The sequence below is a fragment of the Neocloeon triangulifer genome, unplaced genomic scaffold, assembly GCF_031216515.1.
Source record: "Neocloeon triangulifer isolate White Clay Creek 2 clone unplaced genomic scaffold, ASM3121651v1 ptg000015l, whole genome shotgun sequence".
In the NCBI taxonomy this organism is placed as follows: Eukaryota; Metazoa; Arthropoda; class Insecta; order Ephemeroptera; family Baetidae; genus Neocloeon; species Neocloeon triangulifer.
In genome coordinates, this window is record NW_026775557.1 from 4,444,132 (window position 1) to 4,464,277 (window position 20,146).

At 34.8% G+C, this 20,146-nt stretch overlaps 1 protein-coding gene across 25 annotated transcripts in view; it reads right to left on the reverse strand.

The window, feature by feature from the left end:
• Nucleotides 1–20,146, reverse strand: part of LOC132202737 (microtubule-actin cross-linking factor 1) — a 127,881-nt gene that overhangs the window by 58,500 nt on the left and 49,235 nt on the right. For 20 of the 25 annotated variants that reach the window (XM_059629860.1, XM_059629882.1, XM_059629859.1 and 17 more), the window contains exons 3-6: nt 8,841–8,897; nt 7,645–7,734; nt 5,977–6,054; nt 4,001–4,093 (exon numbers count right to left, since the gene is read on the reverse strand). In XM_059629860.1, coding sequence (XP_059485843.1) covers nt 4,001–4,093; nt 5,977–6,054; nt 7,645–7,734; nt 8,841–8,897 — 318 coding nt within the window. The remainder of the gene's footprint in view (nt 1–4,000; nt 4,094–5,976; nt 6,055–7,644; nt 7,735–8,840; nt 8,898–20,146) is intronic. The other 5 variants (XM_059629884.1, XM_059629870.1, XM_059629883.1 and 2 more) reach the window with 1 other exon arrangement.

Genomic DNA, 20,146 nt, shown 5'->3' on the forward strand with positions numbered 1-20,146 from the left:
CTCCAGAATACATTATCAACAGAGTCCAGATGTTGTGTGCCCTCTTGGCAGGCGCCGGAGGGCGTGAGCAGTAGTTCTCAATTTGGGCAAACCCCGGGGATGAAGCCGCAAACCGTTAAATTTATACGACGCTCGACGGTGTATTTTGCATTTTTATTCTGGCTCGCAATTTTCCAACCCAAATTGAAAAAGTTTCGCCTCGGAAATTACCAAGATGGACGGAAGCCGCAAGCAACTGACGCTTCAACTCTCAAGCAGACGTGAATTTGAGATGCTAATTTATTTGCCTATTTATTTGCTAATGCTTTCTAGCGCTACGTGTTTGTTTGTGCAAATAGGCTTAATGATGCACCTCAATTGTTACACATGGTAATTTGCCTGGCTGACAACTAAACGCAAACAATGGCGTGCACTGTAATTCAACGCAATTAAATCATCCCTGCAAAAGCTACAGCAAAATTGACCTTTTGTTCAACCGTGCTTTTACATTAGCTTGGGTGGCATTATTGATTAAAGTTATTTCTCGGGATGATTTTCAAGTGCCAAATTTGAAACTGAAAATTTTGATTTGATATAATTAGGAAATTTTCAATGCTGGTAAATTTAAAATATTTGAAATTCTATAGTTTCAAATATTAATTTTTTCGTATTGACCGTGAAGAATTAAAAATAATTTAAATAGTTAAATTTTTTTCATACTAACAATAAGTCACGTCTTAGCTAAAGAAAATTATATAAAATTTTAAAAAGCAGCTGCTTTCCTGCGCTTTTTGAAGCCTTTGTTCTGATATCAAGTTCTGTTGAGAAATCAAAGCGAGTGTTTCTCATTGTCGAGTAAGTGAGTCTCGGCTCAAGTGCCCTGGCCACCTATTCCTCAACCAGGGCACCAGACGGTGAGCACCGATTTGCCCGTGTCGCCATCTGGCGTCGTTCTCCAGCACCGAGCTGCCCTTTCAACTCCGAGAAACGCCGCACCGGTGGCGCTTTTCACTCGGAGGAATGCACAAAGTAACACAATTAAACACGCTCGTAAGCCTTACGAGTGCGATAATTTCCAGGCAAAAAAAAAGTGGTTTACTACGAAGCAAAGGTTGGAAAAGACAAAAAACAGGACTGATGAAAACAAATTCGCACTCGTAAATTTTGAAACCAACCATGACCTAACACAACACCACGTCCAGGTGCAACAGCTTTTTTTGCGATTCGAAGAAAAAATATTTTAATAACAATAATTTGCAATGCACAGAAGCACAAAAAATGAAAGAAAACCATTACGGCAACGGGAGTTGGGTGCAAAGTGATTTTTTTTAAGCTCTCAAAAGTCAGTGTATGGGTGACTTGCCGCTTTTGCCCCGACTGACTCAGCGCTCAAACAAAGACACGGTAATTTTCGTGGCCACATAAAAAGCAGGGATTGAGAAAAGCTGTACAGAATTGGGAGAAACAACGCAATGGAAAACGGCTAAAGGCAGCGAATTTTCGCAGCGTTTTTGGTGCTTACCTTCAACTTTTCCTGCTACAGAGGTGCCACGTGAAGGGGCAAGTGCGCGGGAAAAACATCACAAGAGAGAGTGCACAAATTATTATATCAATCACAAATTCGGGACATTACGAATCACAAAAGACTAGCAATAATTATTCATTTTGCAAAAATTACTTTAAATAAATTGATAGCAAATTTTTTTCCATTACTATCAGATTGAAATAATTTAAAGTGAGCAGATCAAAGGTCACGAATGCAAATCTAATTACTCGGCAGCTGCCAACAGAAACGAATTACGCGGAACTATCGAGCAGAGGGAAAATAATTTTAGTTCGAACATGAGCATTGCGCGCGGCTGGCTGGGAATTTGCATGTCAATCTGAAATCCTATACACCTGTCTGTCTGCCTGGCTTCGTTCGCTCGCCTTTAGTTCGTAATGATCATAATGTGTGCTTCTATGCCTCGAAACTAGCACACGTGAAAAGCTGAGGTTTTTATGCTCAGCGCAAGGCTACCGTCTTGCGATTGTCTCTCGGTTTCGGGTGACGCGAAAATCATTTGAAAGCTTCAACTTCATCTTTTTTTTTACTTACTTGAATTACCATTTACAATAAATAGGGCAGAACTACAAAACTTCATTTAAGTTATCAAGAGCTCCATAAAATCAATAAATAAATTAAAAAACTATTCAAAACGGCATGGTGCATATTTTTTTTGAGAGAAAATTAACATGATTAAATGGTGAAATAATTGGTTTTAGACTAGAATTTTAAAATAATTTATTTTTTCAATTATGAATGTCAACATTTCCCTAACTCATAAATAAAAATAATAAATAAGATAAAAATTATTTTTTTTTGGCAGTCAAAAGGATAAAAATAATATTTAAAAAGTTTATTTTTATAAATGAAAATTATAAAAATTCACAAGTAAAGAAAAAAATGTGATATAAATAGAATATGAAATATAATTGTTATAAATTAATTACTATAAAGTTCAAAGACGGCAAACTTTCGCACATGCAGCGTGAATTACTTCCTCTCAAAGCAGGAAACGCCAGGCTGACCAAAAAGTGAAAACGCCGCCGAGCCGCTTACTCTTGTTCTGCTCGCGGATTATTTCTCAAGATTATAGAACTACCGACGGATTCTCGCTGTTAATTTCACCGCGCGTTATTTTAACATGAGCTTGTAATTCGTGGCATTTGCAGGCAGGTCACACGCGCACAATAGTGTGTAGTCGCATGTCCAGTCTTTCTCTCTCTCTCGTCGGAATAGACCAAACTTGGGCCGCGAATTAAAAAAGCATGCCCCGTCGGCAATGGCCAGACGCGTTTCCCCGTTGCCTTTTCTCGCTCGATCGTTACAGCGAATAATAAAAAAAAAAAAAAAAAAAAATGAGAAGCCTAATGATGTTCTCCTTGAAGTGAATGCATTCGTATGTCGACCGACCGACTGCTGGTCTTAATTTCCAGCCTTCCCAGAAAGGACCAAGGGCTTGTCCACTATGCACGTCCTGACTTGGATCACGTGCCATGCGTTCTGTCTTTGTGATGCAAATTGTTTTGTTTCTATTAATCACAGAAGACTGCTGTCACTTTCTTTCCTTCTCAATAATAAAAAAAAAACCAGTAGGACAGTTCTATTGTTTCAGTTCTGAGAAATATAATAGGCGAGAAATTTTCCTCAATGGCTTTAAATAGCATTTATGAAAATGAATGCTTCTTTTGTCAATTGGAATTTCTATGAAAGTTCTTTTGTTACATATTTTGACAGATGCAAATGAATTTCATTCAAATTGTTATTTATTTTCATCTGACAAAGTTGTGAATTGATTTGGAATGGAAATAATTAAGAAAATTAGCTGCTCTGTTAAAAATGGAGCAAAAATACTGACTTTTTAAAGCAGTAAAATGATTGTGTTTGTTGTGAGAGGTATTTATGTTGAACAACATTCTTTTTCGTTTTAGGTCATTTGTCCAAACAACCTGAACTTTCTCGCGCACACATCACTCGCAAAAACTGCTAATTAAGATATTTAACGGCCGCTCTCAACTTCTGAGCCGCCAAAAGTGGTGTTATTTAGACGAAAATCTATATATGTGTTCAAACTTTTATGCGTCAGTAGCCATAAATGGTCAGCTTTTAATAATAATTTACAGCCACCTCGGAATTATTATTAAACGTAATGCTCGGACACGGTAATTGCTCGGAGCATTAATTAGCGGCGAAAATGAGTAATTAATCCATCGCGTACGCGGATCGATCGAAAATTGTTGCTTCACTCGCCGTTCTGCTCCCTTCTTAGGTTTTGGTGAAGCTTTCTCAACTTGTAATTAATCTTTCGGGAAAAATTCCAGCGAGTTGCGAAAAATCGGTTTCTTTTGACAGGAGATTTGAATGCGCGGAATTCGCTACGCAAATAATGGCGATTACGGTAACGATTTTGGTCGTGAGCCGGCCCCGAGGGCAGCTGCGCGTCGAAGAACGAGAGGCGAAGAGATAAGCGTGACTCACCTGGAAGTGCAGAATGATGGTCCAGATGAGACCCAAGATGAGCTTGGGATTCCCGTCAACAATGTCCTCGGCGCGGATGTTCACCAGCTTTATCTGTAATTGGTAAAATTATATTATTAAACGGTGGTGAGATGTATAATTTTTTTTATGAATTGTGGTGTGATTCAGTGTTTTAAATTGAATAATAAGCTACGTCAAATTAAACATGAATCCACACTACCATATACATGCAAAAGGATTTTGTATTCTTGAACTATTTTTAATCATCAATGTTTCAGAGTAATTATTATTATTATTTATTCTTCTCAGTCAATACAAAAAAATTTAAATTTGAAGTAAATAAAAGAAGGAGTTTACAACTAGCAGATGTCAATGCTGAAACGCCAGACATCAAAAGAGACTCGGCCGCTTATTTAATCAGATTAACCATATTATTTACAACATATTGTTTGATTTTAATCGTCAAATTAATAAATTTCAATCCAAATAGATTATATCTCAAATCAAATCCTAGAAATCTCCCAAGGGTCTTGCACATATATTCAGGTTTGCCAACGTTATGTTAATATGGAAAGGAAGACTGAATAATAAAACTTATTTGAAATAAAAATGTATGAACCTTTTAAATTATTATGATGGTTTTACAATTAAAAATATAAAATTATATTTAAAAATTAAAACTATGAATATTTATAAATACATTGTTAAAACTAATTCTTTAATGCTTTATTTTAAATAAATAAAACTAACGCTACTTAATGTTGTAATTTAAAAGCATTAGTTTGAATTATGCAGACTGTCTGTTGTACAAAAACGGTCAAAATAAAACGCACTTCATTTGCCACACATACAAAGTCGTTTGATTCTGCATTATTGCTCCAATCTGATTTATATTTATTCGCAGACAAAAATAACAAGCGCTCGTTACTGTAAAAGCTCGAATTTCTCTGCATGACGATAAACAACGAATTTCGCAGCCGGCAGCGTAATTTTAATGCATCCACCCGCTCCACAGTCTGCAGCAATAAGATGATCGCTAGGCAGCAATTACGCGCCGATAGGAGTCTCATTTACCCAATTATCCAATTACCGAGTAATTTCATTGTACACAAAGTATTGGCCGACTTGGTGAAAAAAAATTTGCTGTAGTTGTAATGCGATCCAATGGAGCTGAGAGAGCAAAATTTTCAAAGGCATTTACTTTTACGACGAAAGCATGTTATGCACTTAATGATTATTGAATTCAATTAGTAGCGGTTGTTGCAGCGACGTGTGGAATTTAAGTTAACTTAATTGACAAAAAGTGCTGTTGTAAAATTTCTTATGATGCAATATATCAAGAAGACTGCTTTTTGTTTAATAAAAAAACTAATTTAGTAAAATGATTTTTCCCTTGGCCTAAATTTCTTATGGTAAATTTAGGGTAAAATATTTAATATAGCTTTTATTAATTGTTGAGTTGAAATAAATTCGTTATCTTTAGTTTTATCAAATGAAACGGATTTTAACCAAATTATTTCTTCCCTCATAAAATTAAAATGAGCAATTTTTGAATTATTGCTCATCTTTTTAAGATTCTTAAAAACAAAGCCTAATTTTTTTGCAAACTGAATAAATTCAAAATTTAACATGTTGTTCTGTTTAGCGATAATTGCTGGTTCAAACGAATCCATTCATTCGCAGTCAATTTGCAATTGCTACGAAATTTACAAGGTGCGAAGCTAATTAAGAAAAGTAGGCCTCGATTTGCATCATTTGTATTCACGCATTGTTCGCGTACGGCCAGAGGGAGGCGTCAAAACATTATGCGAAGAGGTCGAGGCTCAACGTTCCAGTTGCAGAGAAATTATAAATTAAATTATGCCACTTGTTGTTGTTGTCGAGGCTGCTTTATTTTATTTATTGTGCGGGTTTAATGAAATCGTGTGCGATTGTGTTTATTCGGTTGACTGTTAAAAACGAGTTGACCAACTCACCTTTCTGTAGCGCAAAAAGTCGAGCACCACTTGCACGTTCTGCAGCATGTGGAATCGCAGGCGACCTCTCTCTCGCGGCTAAAACGAAACAAACAAAACGTAAAAATGGAAATTTTATCTCGAGCGGCTTTTCAATGCAAATTCGGATTGTTAGAGATAAAAAAAATATTAAAATGAGTAGGATGAGTCAGACCTCAAGTTGAGTCTGGCGATATAGTTGAAGGGGCTCTATTTAATAAAGTGGGGAGATAAAATTAAGAGCTGAAGAAAGTCTAACAAGAAAACAAACAATTTTTATTAAAAGTAAATCTTTCGAAGAAAGGAAAGGTTTTTCAAATATTTTATTTTTTAAACAAAAAACTTTGATCAAAAGTTATTTCATGCAAATATTTTCATTTGTAAACAGTAAGAAATAATCTTAATCTAAATCAATTTGGTGAAATTTTAAAATTTTATGACAAAAAATCAACAAACAAAATTAATTCAACCTCTGGATCTCTTTTGTTTTATGCAAATAAGCGATTAGCACATCGGCTAATTGGAGATGTGCGTGTCGCGAGATTTTCCAACCGTGTGGAGCTGTAAACGAAACGTCTGCGGCTCTCGTCGGCCTTGCCTTTAAGGATAAAGCAATTACGCCCGGTTGCATAACAGGCGCGGCGGACGCGAAAGAAACGCGGCTTATTTAATTATGTGAATTATTTTTATTTATTTGTCGCCACACTTGTGAGTTTGAACGTGGCTCATGAACTTATGAACGAACGGTGCACGTCTGTTTTTATTGAAAGTGACGCAGCGCGGCGGGAGATAATGGAATTTGCATTAACACACGCGCGGATGCTGAGGATTAAATTAAGCCGATGACTTCACACCTCTCCGACACGGATTTCAGTAATTAATTATTAAATGATTTCACCGGCACACTCATAATATAATACACTGGCTTACTTGAACTTTTCTCTTTAGTGCAATTTAAAAAAAAAAACTGAAAATTTTATATTAAAATTACTTTTTGTGCTGGAATTCAGAGATAAGAGAAACTGTATTTGAAATTTCACACTGCAACTTACAATTAATTTTGCCTTCTGCCAGAGAACTCCCTACATTTAAAAGGAGACAAAATTTATTTAAAAAAAAATGCTATTTTAATTTTACTTATGAGTATTATATTGATCAAATAATCAAAAATCAAAACTAGACAAGTCCCAACGACTCAAAAAATGGAAAAGATTAATTTCTTAATCAATACTATATAAAAATATCATTAGCCTCCAACCTCGCATATATGAAATAAATGACTTTATTTTTAATAAGATAAGAATAATTATTTTAAAAACATATAAATCATCAGTTAATGCAATATGAAATTAAAATAGAAAAAATATTTAAAAAAGTAAGAAAAATATAATTATAATTTTGATTGTAAATTGATTAACAAAAAATATTGGTTATATAGTTTAATAGATTTAGAAATTAATTTTGAATTATTAAAAAAGTTTCAAAACCGATTACAAAACCGCAAATCTCAAGCATACCGAGGCTGACGTGTACATAAAGTTTGTCATCGTTGGAATGCACATATAAATAAATTAACGACGAGTTTGTCCAGCCAGATCCAGAGGCCGAACAAGGCAATTAAAATGCGAGGCAAAGAGAATCTTTACTCACCAGGTGCTCGCCGGAGAGGACTTCGAGCAGCGAGATGAGGCTGTGGCCATCTCGCAGATCCTCGAATAAATCATTCACGTGACGGTTCGCCTGCAACAAAAAGCACAGCCAAAGGTCAGCGACGCGTTTTCATTGAAGTCGAATCGCAATGGATGAAAAAAAATGTGAAGTAAAAAAAATGGTACTTTGTCAAACGGTGATGAAAACAAAAAGAGGGAGACGAAAAATAATTTTTTGATCAAGTGAGAGGGGTGACATCACCAGTGACGTCACTCAGGTGCTTATCGACGGTAATAATGTGACTAAGTGAAAAGGGATATTTTGTGCGGAAGGCCGAGGGATGAGGTCAAGAATGACGTGTTGAGCAACATGTCAGACATTCTTTAACTAATGAGTTGCAAAGAAATACTGACCAGAGAGGACAAGAACATTTATTTAAAGAAATTTTTACTCACAATTGATAATAATTTAATAAATTCAAACATGCAACTTTTTTTCCAATGAAATTTAATTTTATTGAGGTTAATTTTACAATAATTATATTAAATAACAGAAAACTGCCACTCTAGTTTAAAAATTTAAGTTAAATTATGTTTTTAATTAAGAGAAAAGATTATTTTCATTGCAAGTCTCTGATTACTAGGGGGAAATAAATTTAACTGTCGTCGATCATGCATTAATAATTCACACTGATGATTCACTTTAAGAATGACACGACTTAAATTGTGACAATGAGAACGTACATACACGCCGGTGTACAATAAAATAACACAAGGTGATGATTGAAGAAAAAAAAACTCAACGCAAACAGACAACAAAACGTGAAGTATGTGAATTGGACAACATCAGCAACAACAACAAAATTAATATAATGAGAAGATGATTCGTGTGGTGTCGAACGGAAAGATGTGGCGAAACTAATTGCCACATTACCGTTTCGTAATTAGCATAAAATCCACAACTAATCACGGCACAAACAGGAAACAGTGTTGCATATTTTGCACGTTATTTTTCAGCCTGACGCGTGAAGTATTAAGAGTCTCAGCCTGAAAACCTTGGAAAGCCTACAAGATTTAAAAAAGCGTTTCAAAAGTAGTGATGAATTAATAATTGAATATGCCATGCTGCGACTAATGTCTAGGAAAAATCTACCAGAAAATTCAAAAATTGTCCACACACTGCTGAATCAGACTTACGGTTGGAGAGCAGCAAGGTCCACTCGTATTTGAACACACGTGGAGACACGTGTAGGTCTGCAAGAAATAACTACCCTCAGAAAAAACAAACCACCACCAAAACCACGGGGAAGGAAACGGAAAACATATTTACGAGTTTAATTAAAAAAAGGGTGAGGTTCTTTTTTAATTGATTTTTTTTCGTTAATTACATTTTGCTCAAATGATAGTGAATTTTTTTGTGAAAATTTTTTAGTATTAAATTTCTTTTAAAATTATTATTGAAGTTGACTTGCAGAAAAATATTTGGAAATCTGCTGAACCAGACCCTTTTTTTTGCAGTATGAATAAAATGACACTTATTTGAAGAATATAATAAGTATGTTTATGCAATGTACACAATTCTATACGTAGGTGGAACACAAAGGTGGGTGGATTAACGATTCATTCAAGACAATCAACTTGGCACCAGAGAATCGTAAAATTCCTGCATTTATATGTAAATTACAACGCGTGTGCGAAAATGATTTATCGAGCTGCCGAGAAGATAATTGACATTTTTTTACTATTCAATTCCAAGCCAGATTATTTCTGTTTCATCGAGTTATCGTTTTCGCAACTTACGATGCGTGTAATTATCTCACATAAACTGGATCTCATCAATCACTTTTGTTGTCGTCGTTTTTTTTTACATAGCCACGCAGTCAGTTGCAAAAAATTCAAGCCACATTTCGCAGGCATGATTTATAATGAAGGGGAATAAAACGTTAATTAATTTTGAGATTAAAAAATAAGCAAGCTGATCAAAAAGTGAGTCAAATTTAGTGACGATAAATTTCCTCCAATACAGGCTTGGGGTTAAAAAAAAACGAGCAAATTGGAGTGATGGTTGCGCTGACTCATTTGGTACGGCATTAAAATTCATGAGGGAACGAATCAATGCATTCGAATGAACAAATCTTTCCATGCGGGACGCAGAGTTGATTGACTTTAGGGACTCGCGTTGTCTCAACATTGATTTCTTTTACACAGAAAAAATTGCACTGACCATGGGTGAGAACAATTAAAATACTGACCTGAATATATTTCCAGTGCTGCATGCAAAAAACATAGGAGGAACAAATAAATACAAATAATTATTTTTTATCGGAATAAAAATTGACGGAATCTTGTTGGTTTTTTATTTCAATTGTTTACTTTTACTTTTAATAAAGAATCAAAACTACAAAATACGTTTTGCATGCCACTAAATTAAGATGGTTTGTGATTCTGGTGCGAAAATTTTAATGAACTTCTCTCCCCCGTGTAAAATGAGATAAGGCAGCTTGAATAAATAAGTATCCCACTTGATTTTGAGTGTTTAATGAATCGATAATGCTCAACAATATTTTTGGCCACATCAAACAGAATCGCCGCCGCCGGAGCGGAAAATTTATTACTGCTCAAACTTTTTAATTAAAAATTCCACTAACTTGTTTTCTCCGGTCGGTGGAGTCGTGTATAAATATTTGAATCCACAAAAGGCTAAATATAGATTCTTCTGAACTCGTGAGTTTAATTCCGCGAGAGGAAGACAAAGCGGGTTTTAATGTGTGGGTGAGTCGTGGAGAATCGCCGGATAGTACGTAAGGGCGTTGGTTTCCGCACTATGGTAATTCGCAGTACGGGGAGTTTCTGTCAAATCGGCCGCTGCTAATTACATGACGAAAAGTCGTATAAACTTCTAAATAATTAAAAAACAACGGTTAATTACAGCATAAAATTTCAATTGATTTAAATATAAAAAAAATCAGGAAAAGGAATTTTAATGCAAATGCGGAAGGAGACGAAATTCCTTTTCTCTCTTCATTGTACGGATTGAAAATTTATGTCCAACATTGAACCGCTTTTCAACATTTAGTTCTGCCCTGCTTTAGTGTGCCACGGTTTGTTCTTCCTTGTACACACGCAAATGCAGATCGGCTTGATACAAAGAACAATGGACAATAAAGTGCTCCACATGTAACAGAGCCACCTTTGAGCCTTCTGCATTTTTAAGTAGTTTCCAATTAGCTGTATCTTTGACATATCTTTCTAATTTCGAAAATTTTCAAAAATAAAATACAACTTCTTAATATTTTCATGAATTTATAATTTTTAAATTCCAGAAAAAATAAAATTTGATAAATAAGTTAATAAAGTTTAAAATCAAGATTTTTACACTCTTTTCTTTTAGTTAATTCCAATCTTGTCAAATAATCTGCATAATTTGTGTTATATAAAAGCCCATCAAATAATAAAACGGACCAAAACAGCCCATTTGGCGAGACATTCGGTCGTTAAAATTCGATATCGGCCATTGTGGCTAATGTGCATTAGGAGTGCATAAAAGTGCCATAAAACGAGTCCAGAAGTGGAAGCCTAATGGGTCGAAATGAAGAATTACACGCTCCACCCATGCTAGATTTCGCCATCGTCAAACGCGAGATGAATTGAATTCAAGGTCTGCGATTCTAGGTGACGTCACGTGCGTGGTCTAGCGTAATCGGGGGCCGTGGGTGTCGCGCGCGCTTATGCCGTTGGCCTGACGATTCCTTACACTTTCAGCTGCTAACCGTTTGGGAAGAACAATCGCCGCGTGCATTATGCTAATCACCCGCGAGATTCAACGTAACAATGAAATAATAATAAAGCAGAGGGCCTTTGACTCACGTTGGCGGAACTCTAATTTCGACTTGTAAAACATATGATGATGGAAAATGCAAATTTTCGAGAAGTTTACATCAAGAGAGGAAAATAGAATAACAAATTTTTTATGCTTCAGTTGCGTAATCAATTTAAGAAATAATATTAATGGATTTTCACGAGTAAATTAAATTATTAAAGTACATTTTTAGCGTCCAAACGTGACTTATTTTTTAACCGAACATTGATGGAAGCCATATTATCTTGTCTTTAGAAACACATCGTGTGTTCCCTAAAATTGATTAAAATTTACCAAACAAATCTCATAAAATCGAGCGTTGTGCACTTTTATGGCATCTAAATAAGTAAAAAGCAGAGCGAATTAGGAATCAAACAAAGAGCGGCCGCGGATGAATTAAAATGAATGAATGAGTGGGATTCGAAAACGCAGTCGGCGGTCCCAGCTTTCGGCTGTCAAAACGAGAGATGTCTACATCTCAAAGTGATGTAATGAATGGGATTAGTTACACCCAAAACGCGGATGATGAATTGCCAGCGACGACTTTTCATACGCCACTGCACTTGGTTAAATGTAGTATTTGAGCAATACCGCGGTTTCAATGGAGAGCGAATTAATATTTTTAATGCTTTTCCCGGCGGTGGCGATTCTATTTATAGTCACGGCAGGAATTATTTGTTGGTTCTAGAGCAAATTTCATTTAAACATTTTTATCTCCAGCAAAAAGAAGTTCATAAATAAAAAAAACTATCTCTTCATCAAGACGTTTTAAATTCTTTCATCCTGCTCACTTTTTCTTTCTGTCGGGAGGCAGATAATTTGTGCAATAAATAATCTCTACTTAAAATAAACACATAATCACTTGGGATTGAATATTGTTTTCAATGCTCAACTCATGACCCTGAACTTGCATGCACAATAGGAGATAAAATTGGAATAAAATTTCAATTTCGAATTTTGATTTATGAGAAACGCTAAAAATTCCAATGCGCTATTCTAATGGCGATGAACTTTGGTCCGTCGACATTTTAGTTTGGAAAAAAATGAAACATAAAAAAAGATCTGAGCTGCTTACAATCTACCTTGTACACTACAGAGAAGGTAATCCTCGGCGATAAAAATGATGTTTTTATCTGTGACTACCTCTAGAAATACCACTCGAAAAGCATGCTGATAGATGCGTGAAACAAAAGCAACCGCGATGAAAACTGCGTTTAAGGCTATGTGAAGTTTTACTTTCCAACTAACTATAAATGAAAACATCTTTGCAAATCAAGATCTAATCAGTAACGAAAGCTAGATAATATTATTTTCTTGGTAAAAGCACACGGAGTGATCTTGTTTTTTTTCTCTCCAAAAATTTATCAATATTCAACCTTACTGTGAGACGAAAAGGCAAATTTCACTAAAGCGATTTGCAACATCCTGCTCGGCGGATATTTGTTTACCTGCAACAGACAAAAGGACAAAAGATTAGTCAGTGGCCAGATAAGAAACGCACACACGAAATTACAAGATTTCTCGGGAGAAACGTGAATTTTTAATGCCTGCGTTTTCTGGAGTGCATCTTGAAGAAAACGAGAACGCGCGCCTCATTATTATCGCATTATCATCCAAATTATAAAAAAAAATGTCTTCTTTAGGTAAACAAACAACAACAAGAAGTGGTTGGTGTGAATTTGAGAGACAAGAATTAAGTAGCAAGTTGACAGCAGTGACGAGTTTTGACCGACAGGCAAAATTAGGAAAGAGCTGCTGCAATCTTTTTTCAAATCTAATCCAACGCAGTTTTAAAAAGTTTGAGGCTAACCTAAAAGTGTAAATTAATGTTTCCAATCAGTTTCATTAAAATTTAAAAACATTATACATTCTCAATATAATAATTTTTATTTTGAAGTGCGAGACTTTTAGATAGTTTCAAATTTCAGCTCAGGCGTTTGCACTTTTCAACGCGGAAGCGTGACGAATTACTTTAACAATTAGTTATCAATTCGCCGCCCAGTTTCTCCGCACAATCGCGATTGTTTATATTCTGACTGGCGAGTTTTCCGCTGTAAACGTGTCCGATTGCGCCAGCTGATTCAGTGAAAGAGGAAGAGCTGCTTTTGTTACTTTTTCACTTTTCGCCACGGTTGCGTCAATTAAAATCCAAGAGCACAACCGATTTTGGAGCGCGAATTTCCGCTCCGGTGGGCGCGAGCGGGAGAGTGTCTCTCTCTCTCTCTCTCCACGGCTAATGACTAATTTCGGCCGTTTTCCTTTTCAGCTGGCGAAACCCACGCATCGTCGAGATCTGTGTGTTTTCTTTCATGACGAGCAACACACGGTAGATTAATATTCAGCGAATAGTTTCTAATTCATGCAGATCTTTCTGTGCAATAGAATATGAAAAGCTGATAGATTTTTACTGTTTTACACATATTGTAAATAATAAGTTAATTAATATTTTAACATAATATCTTTTTTTTAGTTTCACAATTTATTTGTAAATACAATTATAATTGCAATTTATAAATATTTATTAATAATTTTTGAGAAAAAATGATAATAGCTAAAAAAATTCCAAATTTTCTTCTAAACATTGTCATTTTTGTTAATGTAATTATGTATTTAAGAAAGGCTTTATATTTATATATTGAGTAAATTGACTTTTTTGAGTAGTCAATTTTATTATTGAATAATTGTTCACTGACTGATACGTGTTCTGAACTGATAACAATTAATTAAATTATGAAGAATTAGTATGAATGGTAATTAAAATTTAAGATGAATTAAAATAACGCACATTATTAGAAAATTACTGAAATTATTAGACAACGTATCATGATTACGTCATGCAATGTAAGAAAAATGATTAGAAAATATCTATATTTTCTATTTTACAAAATTGAAATTTGCTTTTATTAAAATAAAAAATGAAGCAAGACTATTGATTAAATTTTTCTGGAAGAAAATCACGTGTTTAATAAAGTAACGAAAACTGGCTGCTGCCTCGTTTAGAATCTTTGATTAAAAAATTACCTTTCTTCGGCACTAAAAGATTTTAATAATTTAAAAAGAAAAATACCGTCGAGCGTGTTTGAAATGACAGATGTCTCGCCAGCGGAAATTAATTCAAGTGAAAAGAGACATAAACTTGGCGTTGGGTTGCACAAGTCGGAGGAAACGCGGCAGGGATGTGTGTATATAATTATTATAGGTGACCGGTCCGACCACGCACGACGCTCTCGGCGCCCGGAATGGAACAATCGTCATCTCGCCACATAAAACCACCTGATGTTTTACTATTTTTTGCCCGATCCGCCCCCGTACGAGTAGTAAAGCCTCTCCTTCTAATACGTAACAGCGACGACGTCACGACCCGTCCTGCCCATTTCTGGACACGTTTGAATGAATCGAAACATCTGGAGCCCAAAATTATTCTTATAAAGACGCGTGTGTGCTGCAATAAAGAATCAATAACACGATTGCGTCCAGATAATGCCAATTATGTCATTATTTTTTATTCTGCCTGCGTTTGGGCACCCACGCCGTTGTAAAGTTTTACGGTGGGAAGGATGATTTTTTGGCACGATCGGTGAAATTTAATTGAATGATTTTGCCCTTATTTGGAGAGCTGCGTAGATGTAGATTATACCCTTTGCTTAGGTTATAGCAAATTAAAAGGGTATAAGCTAAAGGTCAAATTTTGCCATTTTGGCAAGAATTACCCAAATATTTAATTTAAATTATGCAAATTTTTAAATAGCAGAAATCAAAATTTTCACATGAAAAGTAAATTGGTGGTTTTGGTGAAAAATTGGAACCCTTTTGAAAAAAAATAATGCCTGCAAGTAAAGTTTAAAATAATATCAATTTTTCAATATTTTTTAAATAAATCTGAAAGTGAGGTACACGAAGAAAAGAAACGAAGTTTTTTAAAGTGAAGAACATGTTTTTGGGTCATTTGTGCTTTTTTCAACAAGATTTAATACTGGTTTAAATTTTTGTTCATTTTTTTTTATAATTATTTCAAGTTAAACTAAACTGTAAATTCAAAACTTAACAGGTTATTTTCTCGTCAAGTATTTTTAGAATCGTGCCAGGTCTAAACCGACACTGAGAATGTCAATTAACAGCAGATCAGATCACGCATGAAAGCCTCAAATTATCGACCCAGAGCGGCAATCAAAGTCAAAATAAAGAAATCATCTCGATTAATCAGCCTTGATATGGTCAAACCTTTACAACCGCTCCGAATTTCGTGGCAGGCGCTAATTAACTCGGAGTCATTCGGGTGCAATAAATTTACAACACTCGGTTGTTGATTTTCGGCCCGTGAGGCAACTGGTCCGGCGCCGTTGCGAAAATTCTCGGGGTCGCGCGACATTATCAACGTGCAATCAATCTCACTGTCTCAACGTGACAGACACGCTCGAAAACAATTTTCGATTTTTATAATACACTTTTATTATGGGTTTTATAACCACCGGGGCTGGCGTGACAAGGCAACTGTTTGCATGCCAATGAAGAGTCGTTTTTATTTTTTGTCGCTGCACATTTTCCAATGACGAGAGAAATTATTTTGAAAAGTTCTGCGGCGAAAAAATCCGTTCCCACTGTCTAATGATGATAGTGATAGTTCAGACCGCGTTGTCAAAGTTTTTGCGTCGTTCGGTCGCGGTCGAATATATTTCCCATTCATGTTAAAGTGATTGTGGCGAAGAATGAAAGAAACTTTTCAAGGGCGTCTAACGGAGGACGCATGACGAAGAGCTCTACTTTGCCTTTTGGCCCGACAAAATAAAAACAATACTTATTTTAAGTGTTTGTTATCAGCAAAAATTATGCAAGAGCAATTATTCAAATTAAGTATACAAAGTTTTAACTTAATATTATTTATAATTCCTAATTTTAAAAAAAAAAATTAAAATTTTAGTTAAATATAATTTTTTTACTAATAATTTTTAAAAATCTCATGTTTGTTTCTTATTAAGATAATATTTTAAGAATAAAGATATATTTAAATATTTAATTGTATTACTTGAAGTATATTAAATAGTGTGTCAATGGATTAATGCCAAGTAAAAGTTAGAACTAAACATTAGTCAGCTGGACCTATAAATACTTTAAACTTAATTTCATAAACAATATTCTAATGCTAGTTTAAATTGAAGGGCTTGAAGGCCTCGTAGTATACAAATATAAATAGGGAAAAAAATCAACGCTGTTGAATTTCACCAGAGAAGTACATTTAGAGTTTGATCTATAAATGCTAATCTGAACTTTGTGGTGCTTTTGTTTGTTAATTAAACTTCGCACTGCGGTGCTCATTGTTAAAAAAGAACACGTTGCATGCAGCGAGCAGATTAATCACTTGAAAGTTCCACGCCGAGGAATCGCGTGAAGTCGAATTTTACCGCGAGGGCGGAAACACTGTGTGGCTCTTTATCAAACAACTGAATAATGCACTTGACCTACATTAACTTAAATTCGAAGCAGATAAACGTTTTAGAGTGCCTGGCAATAATTTTACAACGGGCGTAAATTTCACGATCGATTGGATTCGCCGTGTGTAAATTTCAATCAGCAAAGTTTCTTTTCGTAAGCGGAAAAAATTATGCAAAAGCTCAAAATTTGGTGCATTTCGGGTGAACAAAAGAAGATTTGCAATGATTTCTGCAAAATTGGAATGTTGGAAATGCAGAAATGCGGAAAATGCGAGCAGACTGCGGTTCTGCCCACTTGTTGTCACCGACGGCGTGCCTTGTAAGGTGCAGGAATGGCGAAAATGCTGAATGAGAGCGCCCAGGGTGTGGGCTTGGGTCGGCCGTGCATAAAATAACGCGTGTAAATCTTATCCCCGAGTGGCACCAGGGCTTATATAAACTGGTCGCGACCCACGTTCGCTGAAATCGACGCCTACGTGTCTGATTCGAGACTGAAAACTGGGCAATCGGCCGCAATAAGTCAGCTTTACGGCTTTTAAATGGACCCGCTCTCGCCTTGAATCAGATCGGCTGATATGGACTCTCTGGTCCTCTGTTCAGATTTAATCTGTGACTTTGGAGCTAAGCAGGAAAAACGGTGATGGCGCTTGTAATGCATAAAATCATACTAGCCTTCTATATAGTTTCTATAATTTTTATTGAACATTAATAACAACTTATTACTTAGTTTAGAATAATATAATTTTACTTCAAATATTATTTTTATTTTAAGTTTTAAGTTTTACCATTTTTTTGCAAATAAAATCATTTTAAAATAAAAGATTATTAAAATTTTAACTCAATTTGCTCAAAAGCATCTAAAGCAAAATTAAAATTAGAACCTAAAAGCTGTGTTATTTATCTTTAAAATATTAATATAAGACTAGATAAATTCAACCAATGAAAATCTGTAGAAATATACATAAAGCAACTGTGATTATTATAGGTTTATTATTATAGGTTTTATTAGATGAATATTAATAAAAAATTAAAACTTCAGATAAAATTGTATATAAAAGTCATATCAAAATAACAAAGATTAAACTAAAATTAATAGTTATTCTGTATATATACTTACAAAATATTTGTGTCTGCACTTAAAAAAAAATGCAATATTAATTATCATAAAAAAGTAAATATAGCAAGGCTATTGATATATTTTTCGGAAAGAAAATCAAACGTGAAAAACACTTTTAACAGTAATGAAGGAAATGGGCTTTGTCCTCATGATTGAAAAGTTTTTTTAAATCAGATCTCTGATCCACATAGATACATTGAGAATAAGTGGAATAACACATCCTAAAAAAAATAAAGCGAATTTAAAATCTTATTTTAAGCAATTCAAATTTTTTAGTGACATAATGAAAGATATTTTTTTGTAAAAATAATTAATTATATGCCGAATTGGTCAACATTAATAAACGGGTCATTTTATCCACAGTTATATCATCAGTATTAATTAAAAAAACTGAAAAAGACTAATTGAACATGGTTTCATGTTAATCATTTAATTAGACATATCAATAAATTTAGCTTGAAAAAAATCTAAAAATTCTAATAATGAGGCAAAAAAGAACCGCAGGAGTGAAATGTGCATAAATAACAACCAATGACAGAAAATTTAATTCAAACCCTTGTAAAAATTTCAATTTTCCACAGATTACTAGTATGTGGAAAATTTAAATAAATACAAGTTCCTTTAAGAAAATACGTTTGATTTAATATGAAACTAATATTAATAATTTATATATCCATTTAAAATATACCCATAAAAGGGTAGTAATAATTGATAAAATATTATATAAGTTATTTGCTCCATTAAAAAAAAAAAAATGCGTGAACTGTGTGTTTTTTGCTTGTTATTTTAGCCACATCTGGGATATTTGTAACGTAAAAATTTAAAAAAAAAATTAAATATGTAATAATTAAACAAATTTGACGATAATTATGAAAATTTCTATTGTTGAATCATGATCAAGACATGAAGGTGAACAATATTAATTACAAAAAATCAGTATTTATAAATGCAATTGATTAAAAACCGACTTAAATAATAAAATATTACATTAACCTGAGCCATCAGTTTTGCCCTAAAGAAGGCCGTGACTGCAAATGCGCGAACCATGTTTGTGTCCAGATACATGCTCGGTCCACTTTGCATTAAAGCGTATCTCGGCCGTATCAAGGAGGCGTGTGCGATGTCAAGATGATGTTCTGGACGCTCATATAAATATAAAACACCAAACCACCCACATCGAAAAGTGTTCGCGCCAGATTGGAGATCACGTTTCTAATTGCAGGGCGAAATAATCGCCGACGCGCCCACGCCCCGCAATTTCGCCACCGGTAAACTATTATTTTAAACCGAAGCAGCTACTCGAAAATAAATTCAGGTGCGTGCAGAAAAAAGATCTCGGCTGGATGACTAATTTAATTTTTTTTGTCTTGCTTGAAATATATGAATTCAGGTTTAGGCTGAATCATAATTTTTGGATGTGCCTGCGAGGGTGCCATAAAAATTTCACTTTCTGGCGATAAATCAAGCGCCCTTTTCCGTATCAATGACCCATTTGCGGGCATATTATAAACACGCCGGCGTTGCGTCACGAGACGAGTGGGAAAATTAGCCGAGCGGCGACAAGCGACGACCCACGCGAGTGCATTTTTACAACAAATAAATAAGCCAAGAGTGCATTCGAGTCCCACGCTTCATGCATCCTCCGCATTATATTTTCGCTCTCACTCTATATAGGAGGCCCCTGTCGAAATGCATTATGCGTTTTCTCTCGGCCGGGGAAAATTTATGCGAGATTTCAACTGGACTTTTCAGTTACCTAATTAGGCAAAGTGTCAACGAGAAAAAGAGACTTGCACGTTCAAATCGCGTGCAGCGAAATCCGACGCCGAGACACAATGAGTGAAACACGAACTCTTTATTCCACCCACTGCCTTGATCTGACTCGTTTGTTCTGTTCTGTAGACACAAATTCAAACTTTCAAAAACGAAGTTCAAACATCCTTGTGATAATTAATTTTGGTTAAAAAATGTGTATGCTAAAAAACATGACCAACAAAAGTCAGTGTTTCGACAATTGTTGCGAAATTTGTGTGTAAAAGTAGAACTTTATCTCATAAAATATTAAATTTAATTGTATCAATTTATTTTTTATATATCT